The sequence below is a fragment of the Echiichthys vipera genome, assembly GCF_963691815.1.
Source record: "Echiichthys vipera genome assembly, chromosome: 19".
Classification (NCBI taxonomy): Eukaryota; Metazoa; Chordata; class Actinopteri; order Perciformes; family Trachinidae; genus Echiichthys; species Echiichthys vipera.
Genome location: NC_139844.1, coordinates 11,139,966 through 11,167,346, shown reverse-complemented (window position 1 = coordinate 11,167,346; position 27,381 = coordinate 11,139,966). Strand labels below are relative to the sequence as shown.

Below are 27,381 nucleotides of genomic sequence, written 5' to 3'. Positions count from 1 at the left end.
ATTGCTTTGATTCCTGGAAGAACTCAGATAGGTGTGAACTTAGAAAAATCTTGAAAGTTGAGTCAAAATAATTGTATGAGACCTTATATGTTGTCGCCTACGTGGTTTCACAAAATCACTTTGTTCTAGGAAATAACAAATTGTTGAAATTATTCAAATTTACACTCAAATTTCAAATGTTTACAGTTTCAGGATGGGGTTGGAAAGTGTTTAATCTTCATAATGTGGAGTTGAGTGGCCTGATTGTAGTTTGTGGAACCACGTTAAAGCCAACGGCACCATCTGTGTTACAAGTATAAGGTCAAATTCTTGTGGTGCCAAGGAAACCCACAGTGATCAATAACAGCAAGATGCAGCAAGGAAACACTTGAGTTATTAGGACAAAAGGGTAGTAGGACATCTTACAGCAAAGATCATTTTAATGGTCCCAAATATTCAGAACAACTAAGTGTACACTCATGTAAAAGGAAATAAATGAAAAGATATGACAAAATTCATCACATCTAGAATTCCACTCAATCTTTAATCAAGACGGGATTACAAATTCTCCAAAAAATCTGCAGTTTCAAAGGGCAAAAAGGGTAAAACTAGCTCACCTACTGAGGTCTTTAAAAACCTGTTCAAGTGTGACTGAAAACGTCCTGAACATTTAAAGGCAGGTCTTTTTTGTCGTCATTTACAAAAAACAGGAGAACGATTGAGACGAATAGAGAACAAACAGAAAATAATGAAGAAACTGCTGGCTTTTTTTTCTCTTCAGAGAAAGAACGTCCGCTGAGGAACGACGACACTGATGACATCATCAAACGACAACAAAGACAGCTCTTTGCCACATGCTGCCTCTCGTCTGGTCCTATATACTAACTTAAAAAAAGTGACAAAAAGCAACAGACAAAGAAAAGGGAGAAAAAGCAGAAGGAAAAAAAAAGAAGTAGAAAGACACAAGGAGGAAGGCGAATTCTGAGGAGGGGGAGAGAGGGGTGCGAGTGGTGGTTCTGGGTCTGAATTGGCCGACCCATTTGGGCCGCTTCGATGTCCTTCCCTGAGTGGGGGGCGGGGGGGGGGGGGGGGCAGTGGGTTATGGTCCGAGCCTGCAAGCTCTCTGGGATTTCAGTCTACGTGTACATGTGTTTTTGTATATGGTCTTTTTCTCCAGTTGCTAAATAACCAAACTCCTGTCACATAACATGTGTCACATAGTGTCCGAGTCTGCTGACGATCTATTGAATGGGATCTTTTCTCCCACAACTTTCACACGTCTGTTGCACTTTCAGATGGGTTTTCACTCCTGGTTTCCTGATTGGCACTTGTATGAAGTGGGCTAGTTTGAGGAGGCTTCATATCCGTCCACAGTCCGCTCCTCTTTTGGCCACCCGCTGACAGTGAGGGGTGGCTTTCATTCATTCAATTTGTTTACAAGTTTGATCATTCCTGTGAAGTCTATACGCTGAGACTGTCTGAGCAGAGCACAGACAGTGAAGCTTCTTTAGGAACTCAGTTTGGACTTCTTCGAAGGTGGAAGAGGGTCCTCTTTACTCTCCACATCCTCCTCCTCTTCATCCTCCTCCTCTTCGTCATCATCATCAGGATAGTCCACCAGTCCCACTAAACCTCCCTGAAGACAAAGGACACGCGTCAAAAATCTAGTTATCCTGACCCATTAGTCAGACAGTTGGGATAATACTACAAGCCACCTGGTAGACTTTTTAAGCTTGCTAGGCTATAGTACTTGAAAATTTAGTAAATCTTTAAAACTCTACCCCTCCATTTTCTCTATAGCAGAAATCTATGTATCCTTGGACATTTTTCATGTCCGAAACACATTAGTGTTCAACGAACTGTCACAAGCCTATTTTTTTCTCATCTCATTACTTGTTATTGTTTCTTTTCTCTTGCATGGATACCTCGTGTATCTTTTGATGTTGATTTTCCTCTTTGTGCAGTGATGTTGCCATCTTTGGTAAATGTACTCATTTTAAAACTGACTTGACCTGTAAATGATTTGTTCATGCGACATTCTTAGTGTTCCCCTCCTGTCTAAACAAAGCTAACAAGTACAAAATCTGTACAGCCCAACAGCACACTGATGGCGATGGCTATTCTTTGTAAAACACAACGAGGATGGTGGGAGTTGGGTGAAAATTGACAGTCTAAGTGTGAAGATTCTTAGTTAAAACTCAATTTTCACAAAATTGTTCCTTCCTTTCAGTTAAGTAGTGTTTGATACAGAGAGGACTTTAAGCAAATGTCAAGTGTCTCTAAATAGCACTGAAGATAAGTCGACTCTCTTCACAGAAGAAAACTAGTTTCAGATCCATATCAGTACCAATAGCATGCCGACAGGTACCTTTGTGGTTACAGCCGTGGTGGAGGGTGAGCTCCGTGCCCCTGAGCCCGGAGAACCTGGTGATCCTGGAGAACCTGGGTTCAATGAGGCAGATGGAGGGCTGGACAGGCTGGTTTTAGTGGAGCCAGAGAAGGAGAGCTTGAAGCTGGGGTTCTGCCTGCCCGATAAGCTCGACTTCCCCAGTACTTCTTTGTCGTCTGTGTCTTTCACTGGGAGTAAAAGGAGAGGTAGAGAAAGATATTATCATTCTGCCTGTTTAAAAGTTTACCAGTTCATGGGTGAACAACTTGTGTCTTATGTAACAACATGCTTTTACAAGAAAACAGTTTGAAAACACGCTTTTATTCAGGAAATATATCTTGCCTTTAACCCAACAAGTGAAAGCGCTCCTAGAAAAGTGCTTAGCTCTACTAACAACCATTCTGAACAGACTAAACTTCTTCTTTAATGTAAAAACAATTGTTTCTGAATGATGGAATGTGTTCAACTACAGTTATGTTGAATCAAGCAAATACATGAGACTACAGTTTTCTGTACAGTATACTCTAAAATGCAGACAAATGTCTAAGTACCTGGACATATGCAAGTGAAAAGGTGAAGTTGATTTACTGCACAAAAATATATATAACGACCATTCATCATATTGTGCACCAAAACATCTTCTGTGGCAAATAACAAATGTTATCAAAATGGCATGTTGACTATTGCGGATGACTACATACAACACAAAAGCTCTGTGATTTTTGTTTCTGATATTATTCCCTCCTCAGTCCTTCTCAATGATCTTTTTCACAATGATATATAATTGTAAGGTTTTACTTTTTAGATTAAATAACCATTTTGCCACCACACATAGGAGATACAGGATTTTTCAAAACAGTCAGCCAGTAACCACAATTATTATAACAAACATTCTGTGAACTACAACATGTGAATCCATCCAAAAGCAGTTTCACCGGAAAAATATCTAGTAAGGATGGAAAACAATACATTTCCATACGTACATTTCTTTCTCTCCATGAACTTGCTTATAGGTTCCATGAGGTCTTCCTCACTCTTCATCTTGTCAGAGGGCGGAACCACTGCCTCACCATCCTCGAGGTCATCTTCATCTGTGTTGAACCACATCTCCTCTTCATCCTCTAGTGTCCGTGCATCACGGCGGAAGCGGTGATTCCTCAGTATGGAGCGCATGCTGGAGAGGACAAAGCACCGCTTAAGAGGTCAAAAAGCAAAATACTCAGAATATATAACACATGTGTATCTAAAACCAGCTTCCCCCTTACTTAGTTTCAGCAAAGTCCTTGGCCTTTGTATGATATTTTTATGTATTACATATTGTACAGGTGCCTTCAGAAAGGAATTCTTGGTCTTTGCTTTTCTTAAGGAACAGTATGTAATATACAGTATGGACATACCATTCATTCAGTCTGCTCTAACTATTGACCTGTACCGGGACTGAACAAAGGTATGATATAATGCAGTGTTGCTAACACACTTGTAAACCATAAGCAAATGAAATGTTTCAGTGATCTGCACAAAAATTGTTCTCAGCCCTCATCAGTTTATTTATAAAAAAGTGCTACAATAATCAAAGTACTTCTGATTGTTTGCAGTGGTTGATTAACAAAGCAACAAAAATGGTGTTGGCAAATATGTGGAGTTGTGGCAACATAATAAGTCACATCATAAGAAGTGACATGCTCTTGACTGTCAGTCATAGATGATTAAGTATACATTGCACAATCTCAACCAGAGTATGGCACTCAGTGTTAACTGAGAAACCTGTAACACAACAAGTGTACAAGCAAAATCTCAAACAACGATAGAAATAGAATAGACACTACGTAAAACAAAATGGCACTGTGGCGGGGGACATTTGACTCCAAAAAAATCATGTTAACAGCTTATGAATGCGAGTTATCTGACTGGAGAGTCACACTGACATTGTACTTTCCATTTTTTGAGAGACACACTCACAGACAAAGGAATGCCTAAATAAATCATTAGTGATGACACAATAGATGTGGTTGTGGTAGTAGTAGTAGTAGTAGTAGTGCAGCCTTGGTTTTCTCACCTATCCAGTTTGGGGTTGTCTTGCCTCTCTCGCTGCTGTTCATACCGCAGCTTTAGGCCCTTGAACGTTTGGACGTAGTCAACATCCTCCAGAGCTTTCCAATAATTCTCTACTATATGAGCTGTGAGAGACTTCACGTCCTCCTAGGGGCAATGGGAGAAGAGAGAAAGAATAGTGTAGAGACACAGTAGTAGGGGAAAGTATAGAAAGGTAGGACGAGTAGTTCATAGAGTAATAGGACCGAGGCAGAGCAGAAGAGCAATGAAATGTGGAGAAAATGAGCATGAGGGAGAAAGAGAGTGGAGAACAAACCAAAGAAGTTAAAATAACTTGATACAATGACGTATGCACCAAAAGTTTTCACTCTTGGGAATATATCTGACTGCCAACACACAATGGTTTCTTTTTACAGTTTTGATCCAGAAATTGCATCAAAAATGCATTGGAAAAACTTTAAGATGAACTAACATTTATAAGAAGTGTAAATATGACCAAATATAAAAAAGAAAGTGTATTTTTGAGGTGTATGTACGTAAGACTGGCTGGCTGATGAACATGTACCTAATCATTTGCAAAAAATGAAAAGAATGGGCAAAACAGCCATGTTATTCGTTACCAAATTTAGAAAATATATTTACTGTAGTAAAATTCAAGAAAATACTCACCACACGGACATACTCAAACATCTCAATGATGGCAGAGTTCATCAGATTGTAGCGTGAGCCATTGTTGAGGAAGGCCTTGATGACAGGCTCAAAGAGAAAGTTTCTCATGATGTAGCGATTGTAGAATTCATCCTTGAGACCAATGATTCTCCGCATGAAGCGTAGGGCACCTGGGCACAGGTAAAAATGAATATTTACCTTAAAATAAATGACCTTTAAAAGTTCAATGGTGCAAAATGTTGTCAGAGCTGACATGTACTAAGAATTATATATGTGACTCACATAGTGCCAGGAAGGCGTGCTGAGAGGCAGTGAGCACCAGTACCCTCCTGAGAATGTCCTTGTTGATGATGTAGTTCTTTATGTGATAGGTGTGGTGCTCAACACAGAATGTCAGCAGCTCCAAAATCAAAGCCAATAATTGGGATGTTTGAAAATCATCTAATAAAAGAATGAAGGTAGTAAGCAACATAAAGTACTCGTACATTCATTCCAAAGGTTAATTTACATACACAACGATCAGGCATTCAATACCTTTGCTAGGTTTGTCCTCTGTGGTGTTGGCCAGTAGTGGAGCAGAGAGGACGTGCATACAGTGCTTGTAAAAAAAGCTCAGGAACTCTGTCTTTTCTGTTTTCTGGAAACGAGAAAAAAAATAAAATAAAAACATTGTTTCCTAAGTTAAACAATTTTAATATCAAGAGCAATGGATATTTTTACACTACTAAACACTTAAAAAAATGGTGAAGGTGCAACCTGTAACTTGATTAGCAGGAAAATCCAGCTGTCTCTAAATCTCTATAAACATTTCATTCTTTTCTGATATGACTACTGTATCTGCACTCTGTTCTAACAGCCAATATATAAATATGGATCACATTCTTATCTTTTACATATATAGAAGGGAATGCAGCACTTTCATATTTACAACACCACCTCCATTTGCTCCTTGTAATAACCCCGTTCTTCCAGTACCAAAGTTCTGTCTTCACTCTTGCATCTTTTGTAATAAAATTGAAGGACAATAAAGGGGTTTTTTCATGATCCAGTTTGACTGAACTGAATTCAGCAAGCAAGTGCTTCTGGACAAGCTTGATCCAAGTATCAAGTATTTACTGTCAAGTCATTGTCATAAATTGACAGGATTAGTGTGCAAACTCACATTTGCAGTGGCCAGCATGTTCTCAGGGTCCACCAGAGTCCGTAGCAGGCCCATAAGCTGCACCGCTCCACCTAGCTCTGGGTCTGTATCACAGATCATGTGTTCTATGATCAGGTTGATCAGGAGGATGTCCTGGAAGGCCAATAAGTAATCATTAGTAACATGGCACATTTATATCCACCTGAGTGGTGGAATGATGAATATTATTCTCTGATGTTTCTGGCTGACTTTGTTTATATACTCACGTCATCATTCTGCTGAGACTCCTGCATGACAAACTCTCGTACCATGGAGGGGTTGTACTCCACCAGATAAGAGAAAATATCTGTGGCTGCCCCACGCACCTGCACGTCATCCATTCCCTGTTTCGTGAACATAAATTATGCTTGTCAAGTGGATTATTTAATTTACCATTAATGATCACTTAAGTTTAATATTATCTTAAAAACTAAACGAAAACAAAATTGATCAATTAAAAAGGATCCAACCTCATTAAATTTCACAAACTGATCTTTCTTTCTTTTTCATTTACTGTTTGGACCGGAAGGAGGGGACAAATGTCTGTATGTGGAAAGGTGTGCATGTGTTGGTGATCAGCTTACAGTTTGATGTTTCAATTTGCTTTATGTATCTGTTTAAATGTTTTCGCATGAACTGCAAGTTTTTCACAAAATATAACCAAACTGCATAGTGGGTATGGTAGGGTAAGAAAACATAACATAACAAATTGCATGCTCAGAGGCTGCCTAGATGAAGGAAAACCTGTAGTTCATTTTGTTTGAGGACAAAGTGTATTCGTCTAATCTGTCCACTTGTATCAAATCCTTTCTTGTCTGCAGTCACTGGTGTAGTTGTAAAATCAAAGCTCCAACCAACAAACAACAAAACTCGGGGGTGAAATTGTCAAAACAAGAAATGCTCATTTTAGACAGAAAAGAGGTGCAAGGGCAAGTTTCTGAGAAAAGAGTCTTTTCTGTGTTTTAATATATAGTTGTTGGTTTGTTTTTTGTGATGTCCCAAACTCAGTTCTTTGTTTCCTAACTGAATCAGCTGTAAATCAAATCAGCCCCCTTTGTGTTCACTGTGTGACACACTGTCCACATGACATTTGAGAGAGAATTCTGTTGATCTGTGATCATTTTACAGATAGCTCGACAGACAGTATAGTAAATCATCCTTAAATGAAAAGTGCATCCCAGTGTTTCCCCCACCATTGCCTTGAGGGGAGCTGCTCGCATAATTTATGAGCACTCGTTTCATTTCAGCTCAGTGTGAGAGTTTTTACTGAGCTTTGCTGTCATTTACAGTCATGCTCTTTTCTCTCCTCTTAACCCTCACTGTTTCACATGAGGACAGACTTTGCACGCACAGTGCCTAGCAGAGAAACAGCATTCAAACACTTGGCTGCTCTCGCTACTGTGGTGTTCTGTTGTGACATTCAGTGACTTAAACCACGAAACGGTAAGAGCGGAGGACCTTTGAGTAACACGCATGCTACAAAAAAAATTGGTCAGTGCCATGAATGAAATGACCACAGTAGCACCTCTGTGATACAACTCCGTGCTGTGTGAGAGACAGACATGCTTCTTAAAAGGGCAGATTTTCAACCAGTTTTGTGGAAGTACATGCAAAAGACCTCCCCCTTCCACCTGCAACACAGTGACCATACAGATATTTCATACATGAGACGTATACAACGTGGAACTGCTAATGGTCATTCAACCCACGCTGGACCCATTCATATATTCATTTGTCACTGTCACACCGTTGCAGACTGCACTCTGCATTTTTTTTTTTTCACTCACTTCACCAAATATTTCCTTGATATTCATGCGGTGTAAAATAACAATAAATTAGCTATTTAAACAACACCTGCATTTTAAGTACTATATATATTACACACATAACTGATCAATTATGTGGCCTTGCCAACTCTGAATGTACGTATTAGACACAGGATCTCAGTGTGTCCAAGAGACGACCTAAGAGCATGCTCTCCTGACAGATAATACAGGCAGGCATGATTAGATGCACCAGTTTAATAAGTGTTAGATAAGACTTGGGAGAAGACTTCAGCTTTATTAAAACTCAAAACCAGTAGATGCTACTTTCTACAGTTTTCATCTTAAGACCAAATAAAACCATGACAACTATGTATGTTGAATGAATAGCAAGCTTCAGGTTTAACATTACATTGACAAAAACAATATTTTGTTTGTTTTATTGCACTACAAGTTAATTTGCTTGTTCAGAACAAGAAAATCGGTGTCATGGTCATAATGAGAATACCATTAAAGTAGAGACTAAGTCATTCACTTGGAACAAGAGCTGCACATAAAATCAGCATAAGATCCTAAATTGGCTCTGCATACACAACACAATGTACTTTAATAACACAGTCAGTTAACATGTTCTTGTGGTGTGCACAAACATGGTAAACAAATAGCATTGTATGGAATAGCACAAGACTCAAATACCATATTCACTGATGATATCGACTAATTGTTCTTCTAGTAGTATGTCTCTAAATTCAACTTAAAATTCATCAACGCACATTCCATGATCCTAATGCAAAAAATGGTCACCCCCTAACAAAGCTACCGACACCAAGAGCCAAAAACCTTGCATATCTGAGCAAACTTTCCCAATTTATCCTATTCTGACAACCTGTTTATCTGTTGACCTGGGCTTTTTGACATGTAACATTGAGTGACTGTGGAGGTAAGCTACAAATGAACTGCCCTCTTTGGGACCATTAAAGTTTTCTGAATGTTAAGGTAGCTGCACTCACCAGTATGACCTCTAGTGCAGGTAGAATGCCCATGTTTGACAATGTCTTGAAGAAGGCGTCTCTATTTTGAGGTTGTAACGTTTGTGAGAATGCACAGAATTCCTTTAGGAAGTTCACCTTTAAAGAAGAAACAAACAACGCCTCTATGAAACAAGAGAAAATCATAACAGTATTTGATAAATAATCTCTGATAAAAGTCTGGCATACCAGTTCATGTCTTTTGTCGTCATCTGTAGCCTCATCTGTTAGCTGTGCAAAGAGGTCTGTCAGGAACTTCTCATCGTCCTGACATCAAAAAGGAAGGGGAGATAAAAGGGGTGAGTGTAACAGAGGGTCAACAAATCAATATATTGAAAGATCACCCATGCCCAAACCCTCACAGAAATCTAGGTCCAGTTGTACACTGTTTTCATAACAAATGTGTTGTCAATTTTCCAATGGTGTGAGTCAGATACAAATAACCAGGAAACATAATTTGTCATTATAAACACAGCTTTAAATTCAGATTACAACCAGATATCAAAAACATTTTGTTCACTATTATTTAGAGTTAAAGAATATATATATAAAATATATATATATAAAAACATCTTAAAAGCTAACACATAACATCTTTGTGGATTTTCTCAGTTCCATTCAATAATATCTTGCTAGTTTAAATGAAAACATTTGGTCTGTTCATGTGCAAAGACTGCCTCACGGTCCATATCAGTAGTGTTTGACTTCAGACCTTCACATAGTACATTTACCAGAGTGAACCGCGTGCCAGTTTCAGTTTTCCTCTAGCGCAGCACAACTGATTTACACAACACTTCTCCATCTCTATGGAGACAGCCATACATAAACACTGCTGAGTTGACACAGTACAAAAACACAAAGGTCACATGACCATAAAAGACTAGCAGACAAACTCAGACTGGGTTGAGCATAATCAGCCAAAAATAAAACCTTTGTACAATCCTGCAATTACTGTAATTTCTAGTCATCACTGCTCACCAATTAAAGAAGTAATTCTGTGCCTTTTGATTTTATGGCAGGATTGTCTGTAAAGTTTGTACAGTATACACATTTGCATAATTTGCTTTTGAAATGAAAAAATGAAAGTGAAAATATGTTGCATACACATTCGATAAAAGTAAATACCCTTCACTACAAACATTATAATACATGTATGTCCATCTCACCTGTAGCATGCCCACAATCTCCACCTTGTTGAAGAAGATGAAGGAGTGCAGGGTGGACAGCATGTTTTCCTCAAAAACAGAGGGCGTGGGCAGAACCATGTCCTGAATATACTGCACCCGATACGTCTGGTGTATTTTCTGACGCAGTTCAGGATCAGAGATGGGGATCACCTCCTTAAAGCGGGCTGTCTTAGTTAGAAACTCTCGATGCCGACGTGGCTGCGGGAGACCTGGATCGAACTCCAGACAACCAATGACGTCCATAATGCACTCCTCAGAGAACATAACCTCAAAGAGTGCAGTACGATTGAGCAGGAAGATGCCTTTAATTATTTCATACAGGTGGTGCAGTCCCTCTCTGTTCTCCAAATCCTCACACACACGGAACAGTTCCAGGAGCTTGCGAATGTAGCCTTCGTTCTCTACAGCCAGTGCCAGTTTCTCGCGCCGTAGTGGTGATGGGAGAGAGGAGGCCACCAGCTCAGCCAGGTCCTCCAAGCGGTTCAGTTCACAAGGTGGCAACTCCAGACCTGGCGATGACATGTCGTCAAATCGTTCCTCCTCAGACTCGTCCACCACATCCTGGGTGATGTCCACCGACGGGTCCTTTCCCTGCACCTAACAATGAGACAAACATGAGTGACGTAGGATGTGACTAGTTACAGAAACTATCACCAGGAACACCCAAACATACTTGATACCAAACATATACACAGACTGAGCAAACACACAATCACACAAAGAGCTACCTGGCATATTTTCTCCCAGATTTCATCACAGCCGGCTTTTTCCTGGAAGCTCAGTGCCAGGTCATAATTCTCAGCCTCTGACCAAACTATTAATGTATCCTTTCCAAAAGAAAAGCAAAGCCAATTTACAATAAGTACACAGAGAAGAAAAAAAACATATTATAGATGACAATACTGCATGCCATGTACTGACCTGTTGTTTCTGGTAGGCTGTGTTTGGATTGATTTTGGACTCGAGCAGAAGGGACCCTGTCAGGTTAAAAACAAAAGTGGCCAATTAGTGTCATGAGGTATGTTAATGTATTACCTACATATAAAGGAGTGTAACGTGCATGGTTCCAGATGGAAACAAATAAGCGTGAAAGGTATTGTTAACATGCAGTAATTGTTGAGTAGCTATACATGATTTAAAACATCTGTATTGTCATTGTGCAGAGTACAGAGACAATGGAATACAGTTAACATGCAACCAGAAGTGCAAATAAACAGTACGGTGAATACTATATAAATGTGGACAGAAGTGTTAATGCAGTAGTACAGTTGTGGGTGGATATAAACAGAGGCACAACATATACAGTAGCTATATGGATATGTGCATAAACGCTGCAAGTGATTTCCAAGTTCGTTGTCCTTACCATCACTCTCTGCTCGCACCAGTAGAGACGTGCCTTTCAAACGCTCCACATAGCCCGAGGAGACGTGCCCTGTCCCACGGTCATCCCACTGTCTGTCCTCATTGAGGGTGTAGACTTTTACTCGTCGACGAGTGTCCGTCATCCTGGCAGGCAGGTAGTTGTAACCGGTTTTCCCCTTTCCGGACCTTTCTTGGCTTTTTTAACAGGGTGTCTGCTTCACCTAGTAACGCCACAACACCAGCCAATGCAGTACTAACTAGTGTCAGGGGTCCACCAGACTGTTCTGTTCTTTGAAAGAACTTAAAAGAATAACGGGGACACCCCGGGGTACCCAGGAAGATTCTGCAGTTACAACTACAATATCCGATTATTTAAACAAGCTACTTAACAGTGCGGAGGGCATTGACGTTTAGATAGCAGTGTCACTCGACAACACAAGGGTTGACAGGCATTGCGAAGCCTTTGCACACACAGTCAATGAGGAGTATCCAAAACAAAAGCCCCACCGTTACGATGTCTGCCCCCCCAAAAAAACAACCTGCCTGCTTATTAGTACAGTTTGTACGCTCGCGGGCAACGTTAGCTCGAGAACCTAACGCGTTAACTAGTACGCTAACTGCCTACGCTCCCTATATTTAATGTAAAAAAACAACCCCGTTGAAGCAAAGAATGACCAGAGGTGTGCACCGATAACATTATCTTACACTCGCGGAACCACAGACACCGTGTTTGACCTGAGCCAATGTTTCTTTAATTGTGTCTGAATATTACGCCAGCTAGCTAGCCGTTAGCTGCTATTTCTTCCCCAAGTGTTCCGCCATGTTCTGGCTCGGGGCCGCCGCGGAGAGACCGCTCTCTCCTTTTACAGGTATTCATGCACCCCCAAAAAAATATGCAAACCAAACAAACTGTAGTCGTATAATTACTTCCGAGGTAACGCTTTACATTATAATGCTATTTGTCATTCATTCCCGACGTCTTGGCTCAGATAAATGCTAACTGCTCCCCCCCTCCCGTGAGTATTCAGCCATCTTGGGTCCCTTCAGCCTGTACGGGGTTTCCAGCACAGCAACAACAGGGCAGCCCGCCACATTTAAAGAGACAGTAACTTAAAAAGCGCAGAGCTGTATTTTCTCATCATAAGCATAAACAACTCGGCTCCAGCAACATCTAATATCATTCTGCCCTTTACCTTTCATATAACTGGAATATGTACAACACACATGGATCAATGTTGATCCAAACTAAATAAAGGGAGGAAGTGTATCGCACAATGTGCTAACAGGCGGTATATTCAAGAGTGGAAACACAGTCAGAAAACAATAGTTTATTTTGTTTAAATCAACGAAAACAGAAACAAAGATCATTAAAATCTAGTCTCATATTTCCAGAGCTATCTCCACAGCGCTGAGTTGAAAATCAGATGCCAAAAAAAAAACATTAAAAAAAAACCCCAAGAAAAAACAGCATTCACATCATGATGGTAGAATATATGAACAATAATAATAATAAACGACATAAGGAAATACATCTTCTGGGATGAGTTACATTAACAGGTCAGTCAGTCTGCAGACATTTATGTCGTTCAAAAACAAATCCCCTGCATACAAAATCCACAGCATGTTAAAATTCAACCGCACAGTCATGGCATGCATTTAAAAACAAATAATAAAAAGAATTTACATAACTTTTAAGTAAACTTAAAGCACATTACTAAAAAGATTGACCAAAAGAGAATAGAAGGGTTTTATCTAGCCTGTGGAGCCTTTCTCCAAGCATGGATCCCTCTTTATCAATAAGTTAGTCCTTGCAGCCATTAGCTCTACTCTGATCTTAGTGATCAGAACATACGTGTGATGCAGAGCATGACTCCATTACCATATAAAGCCCCAAATGTCAGACTTTTGCCCGGTTTTCAAACCCTTTCTTTACCCATGTACAGTATATGTAAACCCCTCCCTTGTTAAACTGACCATGTTGTCCTTGTACACAGATCTTCAAGACGCTGTGGAAATATATTGCAGCATTAACTCCTTCAAGTGTGTGTAGCAGGACAACTCCTCGCTGACGCCTTTACTTTGCTGCCTGCTGAGCCTGACGCCGCAGCAGGACATATATCTTCTCCTTGATCCAGTCTTTGTTGTATGGTTGGTATGTTTGAGTGTCACCTCTGTACCTGTATACAAATTAAATTTATATTTTTACTGGAAGTGATCAACACGTTCAATGAAAGGTTAATTTTTATTTAAAAATTGATAGGCATTACCAGCAAAATCATACTTACACAAGACAGCTAAGATCTGCCAAGTCGTCAATAAAGTCAAACAACTGGCTGATGTCATAAGTGATGGAGGGACTGTTCGGATTCATCCTCTTAAGATGTTCTTCATACATTTTGCAAACACCTGGAAGAGAGGTGCAGACATGCTGAATGGAAGCAAAACTATTTTCAGAAAGTGTGCATCAAAAGAAAATAGCTAAAATGGTGCAAATAATTATACAGCAGCTTTCTCAATGTATAAAGGTTGATCTGAGAAACTGCAACGTACAATACAGATTTCAGAGGGAAACATACAGGAGAAGAAGGATTAACAAAGGAATACAATTATAAAAGTATTAAATACTATAGGTTCATCTCCAATTTATTGTGCATGTTGTGTTCTAGCATGTACAGTACACTTATTCAATAATCAAGAAGTGACAAAATAAACATTAATATTTTTATACACACAGGCATTAAACTGCTTTCACATGGCCTCACTGATAATAAAACTGTAAATAGTCTTAAGAATATGTTGTTTTTTATCTGAGAGATCAATTTAAAATAAAAACTATATTTTGTGAGATTACCTCCAAACAATGACAGGGAGCCACTTCTATATTTGAAATGGACTTTGAGCTACCTGTCCATTATTTTGTGACTCAGGGCGCACTCACACTGTCCTTCCGCACCGGGCCAAAACCGTTTTTTAGGGTCAAGCCTAGTGCGTTTGACCAGTGTGAGTGCACCCGCTCCGCGCATAACTGCGGCCAGCTGGCTGTCCGGCCCGTCTGAGAGAGGTGGGCTTTTGTAGAGCGCGTTTGCACATGCACGAGCATGCGCACGTGTACGAGCACGAGGCCTACGACGGTTCTGACGTAATTTATGTGCGCCTGTTCGGATATAGAAAATAGAAGGACGGACCATGCGCGGACATTTAACAACAACAACAATGGCGACGAAAGGTTCACGTTGGTGTGATGCGGAGGTGGAGTGTTTACTGCAGATTTGGTCAATGAAAATATTCAAAAACAGTCGACAAAACGCACAAAAACTCAGGGGTCTATGGAAAGATTTGTAAACAAAGAGACGCATCGCGATGAAGTCAATCAATGCGTGTGACGTGTTACGGCGTGATGACGTATGGACGTGGACGGCCAGCTGGCCGCAGTTATGCGAGGAGCGGGTGCACTCACACTGGTCAAACGCACTAGGCTTTAGCCGAAAAACCTGTTTTTGGCCCGGTGCGGAAGTACAGTGTGAGTGCGCCCTTAGATTAATTTTGATCATGTTGAGCTACTGTATGTATCAGAATTATTTGACAGGTTTTGAGCTGGTGTTAATTCAGTTTCTGAAATTCAGTAATTTCAGAAACTGTATGTGCACTGACATGCTTATCCTCTGTACAGCTTGTATTTACTATTACTCTGGGAGTAAAAGACTTCAATCAACTAATGACTGTAGGGGTCACAATCACATCTCACTAACCAGTTTCAGGGGTTGTATCCCAACAGCGCCAGATTACAACAGAAGTCATTTAGAGGGATAAAGGATATCTATAAAAAGATATCTTTTTTGTGGAACAGGTTTATAGCTTGTCTTTAAACTAAATAGCCTCTTATATACATGACAGCATGTCCTTTCTGTCTGCACGCAACCTAGGGGAAACACTGATTGTTGTATTATGTAGATTTTTGTTATGTTGCAAGTTTCTAATCTTTTGTTTGTGTTGTATTTTTTATGTACTGCGAGTATGAATGTTATGGGTGTATGTAATCCATCTTATGTAATATCCTTGTGAAATAATAAAGACCCCAGGAAGAGTAGTTACTGTTAAGAAATGACAGATGCTAATAGGGATCTTAATAAAGTAAACTAAACGGAGCTTAATGCCAAATTACATAGTATCAGTGGCCTCATTGAGGGATATTGCTGAAATAAAAATGTTGTATTGCTAATGGCGATAACAACAAAATATGTGTTTAGACTACACTCAATACACCAAAGGTAATTTTAAAAAAGCGATTTATTAGTGAAAAAAAATATTTTAATGCAGATGAAGACTCACCTTCCATACATTCATTCACCGACTCATAGTCAGCATATGTGCGGCCCTCTGGTCTCTTGGTTGGTTGGACAAGCAAAATTGTGTGCGACTGTAAAGATGATTAATCAAAACAGTATTAAATACACACAACATTGCCAGTTCATTGGGCCACACCACATCACCCGAATTGATGCGACGCAGAGTTGTATGTGTTGCATTACGAATAACCTTCTCCCGGAGGCTTTCAAATACAGGAGATAAACCTGAGATAAATGCTGGTTGTATAGCAACACATCACTGATAGCTAACATACTAGCTAATCTTTCACTAAATGTGCCGCAAAAGTCACTTTATTCACATTTAAGAGGACGAACACAGGTGATTTAATTAAGCACTAACATTAAAACCAAAGTTATGTGTGTATAGCAAAAGAATAAATTGGACAAAATAGCCTCACGTTACATGTTTTACAGAGGAGTAAACGTTAGCTTCGTACCTTGTTAGCTTAGCTATGGTGGATTTTCAGGAGCTAATATAGCTAATACTGCACGCTTTTACCTCTTTAAACATAAAATAAAATACACTTACCATGTTTGTTCTGTCTACAGACACTGTGTATATATCGAGGATGCAAAAACTGCAACAAAAACACGGTATTTATTGATTCTCAATATCCCGTGCGATGTAGTTGTTAGCTAGCTGTTTGAGGAAAATATTCAGAGGAAATTAAATACTTTGTTTCCGGCTGTAAAGTGAGATGTCCTTCAGAATAAAGTGTTATTTGATGTCTTTAAAAATGGTTTTAGATTTTGATTTGTTTATATGTTTAATTTATACTATTTTATTATTTATTTTGTATCCTACTTTTGTGTTTTTCTTCTCCAGCCATGTGAATTTTAGAAATGTCAATCTGCCTTATTGTTGTAAATTTGAAAAATGCAAATAAAGTTTGAAAAAAAACCTTCAGAATAAACTTTTGTTTTTCAAAATAAAAGTCTTGCCTAATAAACACAGGATCAATCTTAATTCTAAACGTGTATAAAGTATTAACATGTTGTCTGTGGTGGAAAACGTATTTTTTTTTATCATTTATTTAAGTAGAAGTAGAAATCACATGAAGCAAAACTACTCTAATTCAAGTTAAGGCCTGCATCAAGATTAATTATGTATATATGTACTTTATCATCAGTGTAATAAGTAGGACGATCAAAGGTAAAATACATTGTTATGCGCTGTAATGTCTCCTGGCCTGGTGGTGCTATATTGAAACATATAACTGGACAGTTACTGGATTATTGATGCATCATTGTGTAAATAACATTCTAATGTTATAGCTGGTCGATAATGTTGCTTAGTGATAATGACACACAGGCTTTTTTTTATAAAATTATCATTGAAGTAGGTAGCCCAAAAGATTTACCTCTGAAATGTAATGTGATAAAGTATAAATGAGAAGTATAAAATAACAGAAAAAGAGAATTCTCAAATACTATTACCTCAAACTGCATTTTACGACATTACGTATTTCAGAAAAAGTAGTGTTATATCAGACCACGGTATTTTGTTTTATAAAAACAGACCAATAGTTTACTAAAAAAGATGTCAAATTAAAGACAAAGATAATCCATACCAATATTCTTCAAGGTTACTAGATAGCCCCTCCCTTGTTAAACTGACAATGTTGTCCTTATACACAGATCTTCAAGACGCTGTGGAAATATATTGCAGCATTAACTCCTTCAAGTGTGTGTAGCAGGACAACTCCTCGCTGACGTCTTTACTTTGCTGCCTGAAACAAAGATAATCCCTACCAATATTTTTCAAGGTTACTAGATAGCTAAAAAAATGTATTGATAAGGTTCATGATTTAACTTTGGTATTCACATCACTTTATTGTAGTCCTATCTAAAAGGGAAAAGTGAATATACTGAGCATCACAAACAAGACACCAAAAATTAAAAAATTAACAAAATCAGAACCATGAGCTGGGATCATGTAAGTACTTATGTCAGACTGTCTGGATAATTTTTAATGTCAAGTCTGGTGAAAGGTAGAATGTAGTACATTTGCAATACATAACTGTATGTGTCACATATGCAAATACAAATATTACTTGATTAGCTTCATAGAGACGTCACTCTGATTCTCCTGTTCTTTGAAGGTTTTAGTGGTGCGCATGGTTACACTCTTGCCCCGAAAGCCCTGCTGGAAGACCCTCTCCTTGGTATCCCTCTGTGAGGTGCAGGTGGGGGATCCCTCATCACCACACCCCCACACTCCCGCTGGCATGCTTCCAGGGTTGCAAAGTTGTTAGCATTGCCCTGGCAGCTTCCGTACCAGAACTCAGTACATTTGCCAGTGCCTGAGTCATAGTAGAAGCGGACCTTCCAAGTGTCGCAGGGGCCCTCATCGCGAGGCATGGAGCACACATTACCAGTGGATGGAGGAGCAGGAGGTGGTGGGTTTTGCTAACAAAGAAGGACACAAAGAGAGAGACAGTTGATCATCCTGCATAGGCAACAGCACCAGGGGCTATTTAGAGGGTCCGTTTAAAAAACAGTATAGTGATATATCACTTTAATTGTTGTCAAAACTTGTGCAGTATATTCCAAATTTATTTTCTAATAGCTCAGCAAAATCTCCAAAAACACCAGATACTACACTTTCAATGAAGAGTAGGCTTGTTTGGACTATCCATAATAATAATAATCATTCATACTACTAATAAATTATCATCATACCACAGCTGTCAGGTACTCAGGACACCCAGCTCTTCCAAATCCTTGAGCTGGAGTCACACCATCCAAACAACAGCCATATCTAAGAAAGAGAGGTTTTCTTGTTGGACACACTTCATATTGAGCCAATATGCCATGCATCAGTTTTTATTTAAGTCATATAATGGTCAAAAGAGCTGGATCCAGGGACCAGTGGTACCTGGTGCGAACACAGTCTTCTTGGGAGCAGCCCTCGTTCCTCGGCCCCGTGGCGGAGGTCTGGCCGTCAGAACAGCAGCCATAAGCTGACTGCGTACAGTGAGGACCAATCACAGGAGGGTATGCAATGTTGCTTGTATGTGGCCTGGAAGCTAAAGTAAGTAAACACAGACGCAGACATGGTCAAACAAGCATACTGTACATGCAAACCACCTGAGAAAATATGTTTATCCTTTTTTTAAGGTTTAGGATCAAATTTGGTAGTTGTTAAGTTTGGCCCCATATATTTTTAGAGGTAAGGTAGTAAAAGGACAAAAAAAGAAATGGGGAAGCAGTGTAAACATAGACCAGTGGTTCCCGAACATTTTCTACTGGGCCCCCCTTTTGTAGGTAAAGATTTTCCCAAGCCCCCCCCCTTCAGTGAAGATTTATTATTTGCTTTACATGTACCTGCCAGTCCGACACAAACCTTTCAATGCTTTGCTAGTAAAACAAAACATCAGGCACACCATTTGGGGAAACACTGGTCTAGAAATTCTAAAAATTCCAACATAAGGGCACATTTTGTTTACTGCCCGAGGATGCATTCACTTGAAAATAATCTGGGTAATATCTGCACTCAAATAACTGCTTGTGCATTCATTTAACAAACTCCTACATCTTTTTAACTACTGCTTTGGCTACACGTATAAAAAAAGAATTGCACATTAAATCACATTCAATTGCACACAGAGAAAGAGAATAACATTTCTACAAAATGTCCTTCACATGTTCTACATACCTGAAGGGTCTCCTGGAACATGGGGCACAAATCCTCTTATGGTGCTTTCATGTGCCCTTGGGTCCTGTACACTTGGGACCACTAAAGATGAGATATATTGGATAAATTCAAACAAGCACATCAAACCAAAAGAGTGTTTGATTGGTTCAGAGGGGCTCACTTTGTGCTCTGGGGCATGGCTGTGAGTTGCATGTCTCCACAGAGGTGGGTCTACTAGCTGTTCCACACTGGACCTCTGGGTAAGGGTTTAGATCTGTATCAAAACAGCCCACTCTCCTCTCCCTCACACCACCGCCGCAGCTTCTGGTACACTGCAGAAACAAGACAGGGGAGGGTAAATAATGTGGAGATAAAGGAGAGTCCAACACTTTTTATGTGTGCTCCATTTCACCTACCAGTCCATAGTCTGTCACATGCCAGGTGATGTGTGTGTGACAGGCAGGTCTGCGGCAGGTTTGGACAGAAAGGGGTCTTGCCAGTCCACTACAAGCATGGTCACCCAGACGTTCGCCCCCCGACCCCACACATGTAACCTCCCTCGTCTGCTGGCCTTCCCCACAAGTCACTGAGCACTGACGAGCACAAGAAATTCAAATTTGGTCAGTCCCACATGAAAATAAACATTAATTTACCATTACCAAAACAAAATTGATATCTTGTCATGCTGATCATAGTTAAATGAGACCAAAGACAAGACAGTTGGCATCCTCTATTTTCTAGTTTATAACATTGACCAGAGACCTCAGTTTTTTACCATGACAAATATATTGTATAGATATCGCTGCGTGTCAGTGCAAAAGTGAACATAGATTGGAACATTATGTTGAATTTTTCACTGTGGATAAATATATTAGAATATATTTAACAATATGCCATTGCCTGTCTGTATGATACTCAAAATGTATAGTTTTACAAACCACACTGAAGCTGGAGACACTGTACTCAGCAGCACACGGATGCATGCTGCAGGCCTGCTGGCTCTGTGGCCTCTGCAGGCGCTGGGTGATGCAGTAAGACTCTTCCACCACACGGGGGTTCACCGGGTCCTGAACCCAACACTCCACGCTGCGATACTGCATGCCTCCATTGCAGGAGGCAGAGCACTCGCCATAGATACCCATCTTGTAGATGTATGTGAGCGTCTCCCTTGGGTGAGGAGCAACAGGAGCAGCAGAGTGTACAGAATTAGTGTCTTCATCCAGGCCCATAAACTCTCCATGGATCAGTAGCTGGGGAGGGACAGATTATTTTAAAATATACTGTTTTTATGCATTCATGACTCTACATAAAAGCTCTCATGAAGAAAAATAGATGATATTCTACAGATGAACGGTGCAATATAGAGCTCTGAAAGTCTCTCATTATAATACGGATCACAGTTTTGTTCCCACCCTGCAGACGCCGTCCACACAGATATCAGTGCGGCCCACATAGCACGGTGTCCCATCCACCACTGCAGGTCTGTGTCTGTAGAAGAAGTTCTCTCCTCTTGGTACGCAGGTCAGCTCACATGGATTGGATGCTACAGAACAAATACTACAGAGATCAACAGATGAAATAGCACCTGCACTAACTTTTAGTATGTTTTGACTGCTGTGAACCAGTGTTCTCTGTGTACTGTAGAGCAATTCAGAGTGTCAGCATGTCATTCTTTGACAACTTGGTAAACGGTTATCCAGGGAAGTTAAATATAAGACCAATAATTATTTGGAAGTATTATTCCACCCAGACTTAAGTAATATGGATGTGGTGGAGGTATTATACCTCCATAATAAGGCACCCATGTCTGCCGTTTGCTCTGAAAGTCTGTTCTGTCAAACTGGGAGCACTGCTCCTCCCTGAAGTCCCTGGATCCAACTGGACAATCCTGCAGTGACACAAAGTATTAAATGATTGCTATATTTTAGGATACATTAGTGCAGGTTGGGGGTTGATGCATAGAAAAAGAAGAAAACAATGGTTTAAGTATAATTACATGTGTATTGCAGGTTCGGAAGGACTTAGAGGATCCTATGCAGTTATGCCCTCCATCTGTCCTGTGAGAGAAAGGTTAGAATACTAATGACTTGCAAGCCACATGTCTCTCTTTATTGTTAAATGTGTTTGGCTATATTGGTCATGACTACTTAAATATAGATCATGCGTGCATGACTAAAGGATCTTATTCTTATGTGTTATCAAGAAAAAGAACAGAAAATAAAAAAGGCACTGCAAGGTAATGGAGAGCGATAGATGAACAAGATTGTAAAAAGATGATTTCAAATAATAATAAATCATCAAACAAATAATTATTGCAATGTGAAGATATTTTCAGAAAATATCAGTTTCTCAGTATATGGTATTACACAATTATTACTATCATTATTAGTTACAATGACCATTATTTACACTTATATTTAATTATAACTGAAACTTAAAACCATTTGTTTAATGGAAATGTATGTAAAGGTTTCCCTTTTAAGAATAAATAAAATATCTTTTCAATACTTTAGATTAGCAGATGTACATGGTGCATTTTCATAGCACGGTATACTGTGATACCGCTACATTGTTGCAACCCTAGTCTCTGTATGTCCTACCTGGAGGTGATACATTTTCTGGTTCTCATTGCCACTCCTGTGCCACAGGTACGGCTGCAGGGCCCATAGGCGCCAAACTCTCCCCAGTAGTCATGGGTTGGCGGTGTGAGCTGAAAAAAATAACTTCCTCACTCAGCCTCTGGAACACATAGTGCTCTCACACACCATGTAGCCACCACAAACCACTAACACACACTAAGAGCATGCTGGAAAGTTCAAAAATAGAAGCTGAGCCACAAAGTGTTCACTACACGTTGCATAAACTCAATTATGTGGCATAAGGACAACATGATGCTGGCACACGAGTACATGTTGCTTTGTATATGTTGAGATTTTGGACATCGTGTACGAAGTGTTCTTTGCCGTTTTACGAAACTGTTCTAAAGTACTGACATGGAATTTCAAATGGTACAGTGTGATTAATATTGTTAAAAGTGGGACTCACAGTGAAAGCAGGTACAGCCAGCAGCGGTAAGAGAACCAGGACTTGCAGGGTGTTTTTCACCATTTTCACCAGAAGCTACTGCAGAACTATCGATGAGGAGATCAACAAATAAAAACCTAACTTTTTAGTGCAGTGCAAGCAATCTTTATCAAATCAAGTCAACTTTATTGTCACTTTCTTATATGTGCAATAAGTCCAAAAGTGATATATACAATGAACAAATTCTAATAAATAATGAGTCCATTAAATCAGATACATTTCTTGGTATCCTTGGTAGTTTCTTTCCTAATATTTAACACATGCAAGTTAAAGTGTTTCACCTGGATAGACTAAGAAAATGATGGGATCCTGTTACCTTGTCAAAGTGAATCCCCAGCTTGTCGACCAGCAGTCTAGAGATGTGCACCTCAGTAGTGAAGGTAGGCACTGACGCCCAGCTTTGTATCTCCTCAGCCTCTCTACTCACCAAACCCACAGTCCATAAAGTGTCAGGTTTCAACGACACAAAGACACATTTTTTTAAGGATCTAACTGAATATAAGCTGTGGTTTCTTCGGCTTGGAACAGGGGTGTTTCCAGCTAAGACCCTCAGGCTGTGAAAGTATACGTTGTAGTTTTAAATCTAGTCTTTCATGAGCAGTCATGTGTTTTTACTTAAACATCATCCAAAACAATAAAGTGCTTTTGTGCAACAATTCAGTAAAATCATTGTTTGTTCCCACACAGCAGAAAAAGAGCATATTTTTGGTACACATCGTTTAATGGTTGCATAAATACATCGCAAATGCTAAAGCAATAATACCCGTGGCATAAGAAACCCGTAAAATGAGATTGAGATTAAAAGACATGTTGAAGTTACCCGTTGATTGATTTGTTTTTTTTTCTTCAGGTTGCAAGCCACTGGATGTCCCTTTTCACAGATCCCATAACCACTAAATACAGACCAGTAAGTCACAGCAGAGGAGCTGGTGGGAGGTAAACATCACCCTCAGGCTCTATTTAGAAAAGTGAGAAACTGCAGTGATGGGAAGATAATATGGAAGATGCACTAACAGCCATCTGTGAAGCGGAAAATTCCTGCATGTGCCAGAAAAAGGAGAAGGAGCCACCCAGGCTGACGGGAGTAACATATATACTTTGAACTGTCAACACCGAATACCTATAAAATGAATGTGTGTGTGTGCACGGGGGGAAAATGATGTAGGTAGAAGTTAGAATAAATCATTTGACATGCAGCACAGGTCTGTATGGTCTTGTCACTGCTTGTGTTAAAGACAGCGTCTCATGTCAATCTAGCATGAAAGCAATGCAATACATGGTACATTTATTAAGATCATAATATTCCAGTTCTATTAAAACTACAACAGAGAGGTGTTGATTCAAATGTATGCTTATTTTGACTGTTATATATTTACTGGACTAAGTGAAGTGATGCAGAATCATCTGACAAACTCCTTTTCAGTGAATGTGGTTGTCAGATATAGATCTAAAAAAGTCTAATTTGCACAACAAAAATGTTATATAATGTCATTCAAGCAAACCTCCCCATCCCACCCCCACCCCCACAACGAGAAACTTTAATATCAGTTACTTTCTGTCCTTCAGAGCTGTCGGCTCAGCTTCTGTGCCTGCTTCTCTTTGGCTTCGAATGCACTCTTGGTGCTGAACAGGTCGTCCACTGTCTCCATGATCTCCTGCATCTCTCTGGTCAAATCAGAGTAACCCTCCTTCAGCTCATCTTGCTGCTGCCTCAGGTCCACTGCCGCACGCATCAGCTCAGTGGCCTGGTGGCTGCAGTGGCCCCGCAGCTGCTCCACGTCCGACAGCAGCACCTGCATGCTCTTCATCAGCTGTTCCAGCCGGTCAGCAGTTACCTCGAACCCGGATGTGTCCAGAGTCACGCTCTGGGTGTTGTCTGGAGCCTGGGCCTCAGACTCTGGCTCTTCCTTCGACGCCATCCTCCTGTTGTAGCGGCTCTTAGGCACTTGATATTCAAGTCAGACTTCAGTGAAACAGATATCTGGAAGAAAAGGGAGTCATTTAGCTGATAACCAATGGCTGTAAAAGTGTGGATAGATTTCAAATACTCTGAGGAAAGGCTGAGAAATGTCAAAGATGTAGAGCTGCTCCAACACCTCTTGTCTCTCTCAGCTGGTAATGACTTTAAGCTCCTCGCAGGGGGTGAAAAATGCACTTCTAACTAATCCCCCCTGCTTGTGCACCTTCACGTACTGTGTGTGTGTGTTAATGTGTAGGTGTGTGCGTTTGTGTCCAGGTGCCTTTTCACTGTGCTGTCCTGTAATCCATTTAGGGAAGCTATCCCGAGCAACACCCTCTCCAGTCCAGACCAGTGCTGCAGCGATGCGAGTGGCAGGCGGGACATCAGATTATGTGGTTCTCCCTCCTCCCAGCCTACTGCCCCACGGCTGTCTGAGTAGACAGATTAACCCCTGTCCTTGTGAACTCGTTTGTCGGTGGCCTTGATGCTCACGCGCATTGTAATCTCTTTTTTATTCTCTCGCAGACCTCTGTCTTTACGTCTCCCTTCTCCTCAGGTATTGCTCTAACAATGAACTTCTCACTACCTAACAATGAACTTCTCACTGTGTGTTTGGGCTGAACTCTTGTTAGTTACAGTAACAGGTGGTTTTGTATGCATGTATACATACAACTCAATTACATCATCACGCTATGTGTAGCTTTTGCTCTGCTATCTTCTATCAATACTTTACACACGGAGTGTGAAGGTTAGTTAAATAAATCAAATACACAATGGTTCCATACACTCCGGAGTCTAAGTTTTTAAATTTTGCGAAAGAAGATTGTGAGATGACGCCCTCTGATGGCTTATTTGGTTCAGGGTGCTCCATTAAGAAAAAAAAGGAAACTAAGAAAGACAAAGTTACATATGACAAAAAAGGTGTGACATGATAGTGAAAACATGGCTTAGCCAGTGAAGATGTTTAGGAAATATATGACATGTGTTTATTAAGTTGAATTAAAGTAATATATATTGACATAGTTAAGTAAGTTCACAGGCAATGAGCCTTTATTACATACAGTATAAAATGACATCTCATATCTATTTCAACATTTGAAGGGTTTAGAAACCGTCCTTATGTTCAAGAAGCGATGGTGAAAATCCATGTGCTTTAGAGTTAAAGAGCCAACTCAGGCACCAGCCCTTTAAATGGCTGTAAAGATAAGGAGTCAAACATGGTGACCTCACCACCTTCAATCTCTTATCAAAGCAAACCAACTTGCTGCAGGGGGGCCAGTGTCAGGGGCAGACTATGCTATTACTGAGAAGTAAATACAGAGTTTAAAAACATCAACCATGAAAAAAACAACGCAATTCATTAGCTGCAACCGTTATATTATTGTTAAAGACATAAACCAGAGCACACAGTAAAGCAAACGGTTAAAAGAAAACACAAGAACAAGAATATAGTCGGGTATTTTGCATCTTAGATCAATGCAAACACACCATAGGGTTTAAGAGGAGCTTATATTTGCTTTTATATGTATCATGTAAGGGAAAATCTATTCAATACCAAAATATATTGCAAGGGCATCTCTGATCCCTCTGATATCTATATTAAAGCTTTAGTACAACAAAACTGATACAAATAACAATACATGAAAGAAGAAAGTAGAGTGTGCATCAACACAACTGAGCCAATTAAAGGGAAAACTGCAAATATTTGGATTTAGTAATGTAGTAGACCTACTCATTTTAAAATCAGGTATAAATAAGTTTGTCTATAAGCTTTAAAATAAGAAAATAACACTTACTTGTTCCTGGGGTTATTTACTGTGAGCATCCAGAATGTTTCAACAAGCTGTCTGAAGATTAGATAGTGTGTGATGTTGTTCAGAAAAACAGCAGCCCAGCCCACCTCACAGTAACTGTATTCACTCCGATGATGGTCCTGGTTGGTTCTTTTCAGATGGAAACCCCTCTCCCTTCACTAATTCCACTCACGCCTCACATTTATCAACACCTGTGTCTCATTAACTCAACTACCTGTGCCTGTACCTGTACCTACCCTTATATATATCGTGTTTTACCCACTCTCTCTCTCATTTGTCTCAGTTTGCACAACCCTCCCCCCCGGAAACCCCGTTCTTCTCCTCTCTTTCCCCCCTTTTTGAGACAGCAGCTCAGTAGTCCACACTACAATGAGAGGCTTCTGAACATGAACCCTGGGTTGATGAAGCAGCACACATCAAGGTGTAACAACACACTGAGCCACGCTCTCCGGGCAGGTGTGACATCCATACACTCCTCAACCCGCTTTGCACCCTTCATCCCCGACGATTGACCCACGTCCTTCATCCCTGGCTATGGACTCTCCTCATTCCCTCGACTCCTCTCTTAATCCTAACGCACCCTCACCCCACCTTCTTGCATTCCAATTAAACTTCTCCAATACCGTACAATGGTGTGGTCTTGTTAGTGAAAGACCGATTGCTACTTATCAGCAATTCACACAGAAATTTGTGAATGCTGAGGGCTGTGACAGTGGACATCTGTATATATTCTATTTGAGAGGCATCTTCCGACTTTCTATGATGAACTATTAATAAAATGAATAACACTTATTACTATGTATGTTTTGGACAGGACTTTGCTGAATTATTATACAGTCTAAATGTATCTATGCCCATACATTCACTATTAAACATTCACAGCTGAAGACAGAAATACAAATTGATTCAA

At 40.0% G+C, this 27,381-nt stretch overlaps 4 protein-coding genes across 5 annotated transcripts; all 4 read right to left on the bottom strand.

Annotated features, from left to right (window-relative positions):
- Positions 1-434: 434 nt before the first annotated feature.
- Positions 435-12,614, bottom strand: smek1 (SMEK homolog 1, suppressor of mek1 (Dictyostelium)). Of its 2 annotated transcripts, none has more exons than XM_083933463.1 (15): positions 11,611-12,614; positions 11,169-11,224; positions 10,976-11,074; positions 10,227-10,844; positions 9,250-9,327; positions 9,043-9,159; positions 6,497-6,613; positions 6,252-6,383; positions 5,624-5,726; positions 5,372-5,530; positions 5,090-5,259; positions 4,425-4,567; positions 3,352-3,542; positions 2,348-2,556; positions 435-1,615 (listed from the first exon to the last, which is right to left on the bottom strand). In XM_083933463.1, the coding sequence occupies exons 1-15, from the start codon at positions 11,750-11,752 to the stop codon at positions 1,487-1,489; spliced, it is 2,463 nt and encodes an 820-aa protein (XP_083789589.1). In that variant the 5' UTR covers positions 11,753-12,614; the 3' UTR covers positions 435-1,486. The 2 variants fall into 2 exon arrangements, with proteins under 2 accessions (XP_083789589.1, XP_083789590.1); XM_083933464.1 differs by having other exon boundaries at positions 4,425-4,564.
- A 378-nt stretch (positions 12,615-12,992) lies between these two features.
- Positions 12,993-16,678, bottom strand: erh (ERH mRNA splicing and mitosis factor). Its single transcript, XM_083933795.1, has 4 exons — positions 16,506-16,678; positions 15,939-16,026; positions 13,895-14,015; positions 12,993-13,786 (listed from the first exon to the last, which is right to left on the bottom strand). The coding sequence occupies exons 1-4, from the start codon at positions 16,506-16,508 to the stop codon at positions 13,684-13,686; spliced, it is 315 nt and encodes a 104-aa protein (XP_083789921.1). The 5' UTR covers positions 16,509-16,678; the 3' UTR covers positions 12,993-13,683.
- A 1,250-nt stretch (positions 16,679-17,928) lies between these two features.
- On the bottom strand, positions 17,929-23,084 carry paplnb (papilin b, proteoglycan-like sulfated glycoprotein). Its single transcript, XM_083934411.1, has 13 exons — positions 23,014-23,084; positions 22,659-22,744; positions 22,214-22,323; positions 21,610-21,670; positions 21,399-21,501; positions 21,026-21,156; positions 20,552-20,863; positions 20,030-20,206; positions 19,795-19,945; positions 19,635-19,715; positions 18,855-19,005; positions 18,659-18,737; positions 17,929-18,385 (listed from the first exon to the last, which is right to left on the bottom strand). The coding sequence occupies exons 2-13, from the start codon at positions 22,719-22,721 to the stop codon at positions 18,098-18,100; spliced, it is 1,707 nt and encodes a 568-aa protein (XP_083790537.1). The 5' UTR covers positions 22,722-22,744; positions 23,014-23,084; the 3' UTR covers positions 17,929-18,097.
- Positions 23,085-23,428: 344 nt separating this feature from the next.
- Positions 23,429-26,523, bottom strand: LOC310961902 (uncharacterized protein). The gene is made up of 2 exons (XM_083934195.1): positions 26,454-26,523; positions 23,429-24,678 (listed from the first exon to the last, which is right to left on the bottom strand). Exon 2 carries the CDS (start codon positions 24,614-24,616, stop codon positions 24,260-24,262), a length of 357 nt encoding a protein of 118 aa, XP_083790321.1. The 5' UTR covers positions 24,617-24,678; positions 26,454-26,523; the 3' UTR covers positions 23,429-24,259.
- Positions 26,524-27,381: the final 858 nt, after the last annotated feature.

Bases quoted from the DNA above. Each gene is read 5' to 3' on its own strand.
- smek1 (XM_083933463.1), bottom strand. From the start codon at position 11,752: ATGACGGACACTCGTCGACGAGTAAAAGTCTACACCCTCAATGAGGAC. The intron at 9,160-9,249 runs GTATGCCAGACT...TCTTCTTTAAAG, and splicing joins ACGACAAAAGACATGAACTG to GTGAACTTCCTAAAGGAATT. The intron at 5,727-6,251 runs GTGAGTTTGCAC...TCTCGTTTCCAG, and splicing joins ACATGCTGGCCACTGCAAAT to AAAACAGAAAAGACAGAGTT.
- erh (XM_083933795.1), bottom strand. The intron at 14,016-15,938 runs GTGAGTCTTCAT...CCTCTCTTCCAG, and splicing joins GGTGAATGAATGTATGGAAG to GTGTTTGCAAAATGTATGAA. The intron at 13,787-13,894 runs GTAAGTATGATT...ATTTGTATACAG, and splicing joins GCAGATCTTAGCTGTCTTGT to GTACAGAGGTGACACTCAAA.
- paplnb (XM_083934411.1), bottom strand. From the start codon at position 22,721: ATGGTGAAAAACACCCTGCAAGTCCTGGTTCTCTTACCGCTGCTGGCT. The intron at 20,864-21,025 runs GTGGGAACAAAA...GTCCCTCCCCAG, and splicing joins GTGTGGACGGCGTCTGCAGG to CTACTGATCCATGGAGAGTT. The intron at 19,946-20,029 runs GTAGGTGAAATG...TTGTTTCTGCAG, and splicing joins ATGTGACAGACTATGGACTG to TGTACCAGAAGCTGCGGCGG.
- LOC310961902 (XM_083934195.1), bottom strand. From the start codon at position 24,616: ATGGCGTCGAAGGAAGAGCCAGAGTCTGAGGCCCAGGCTCCAGACAAC.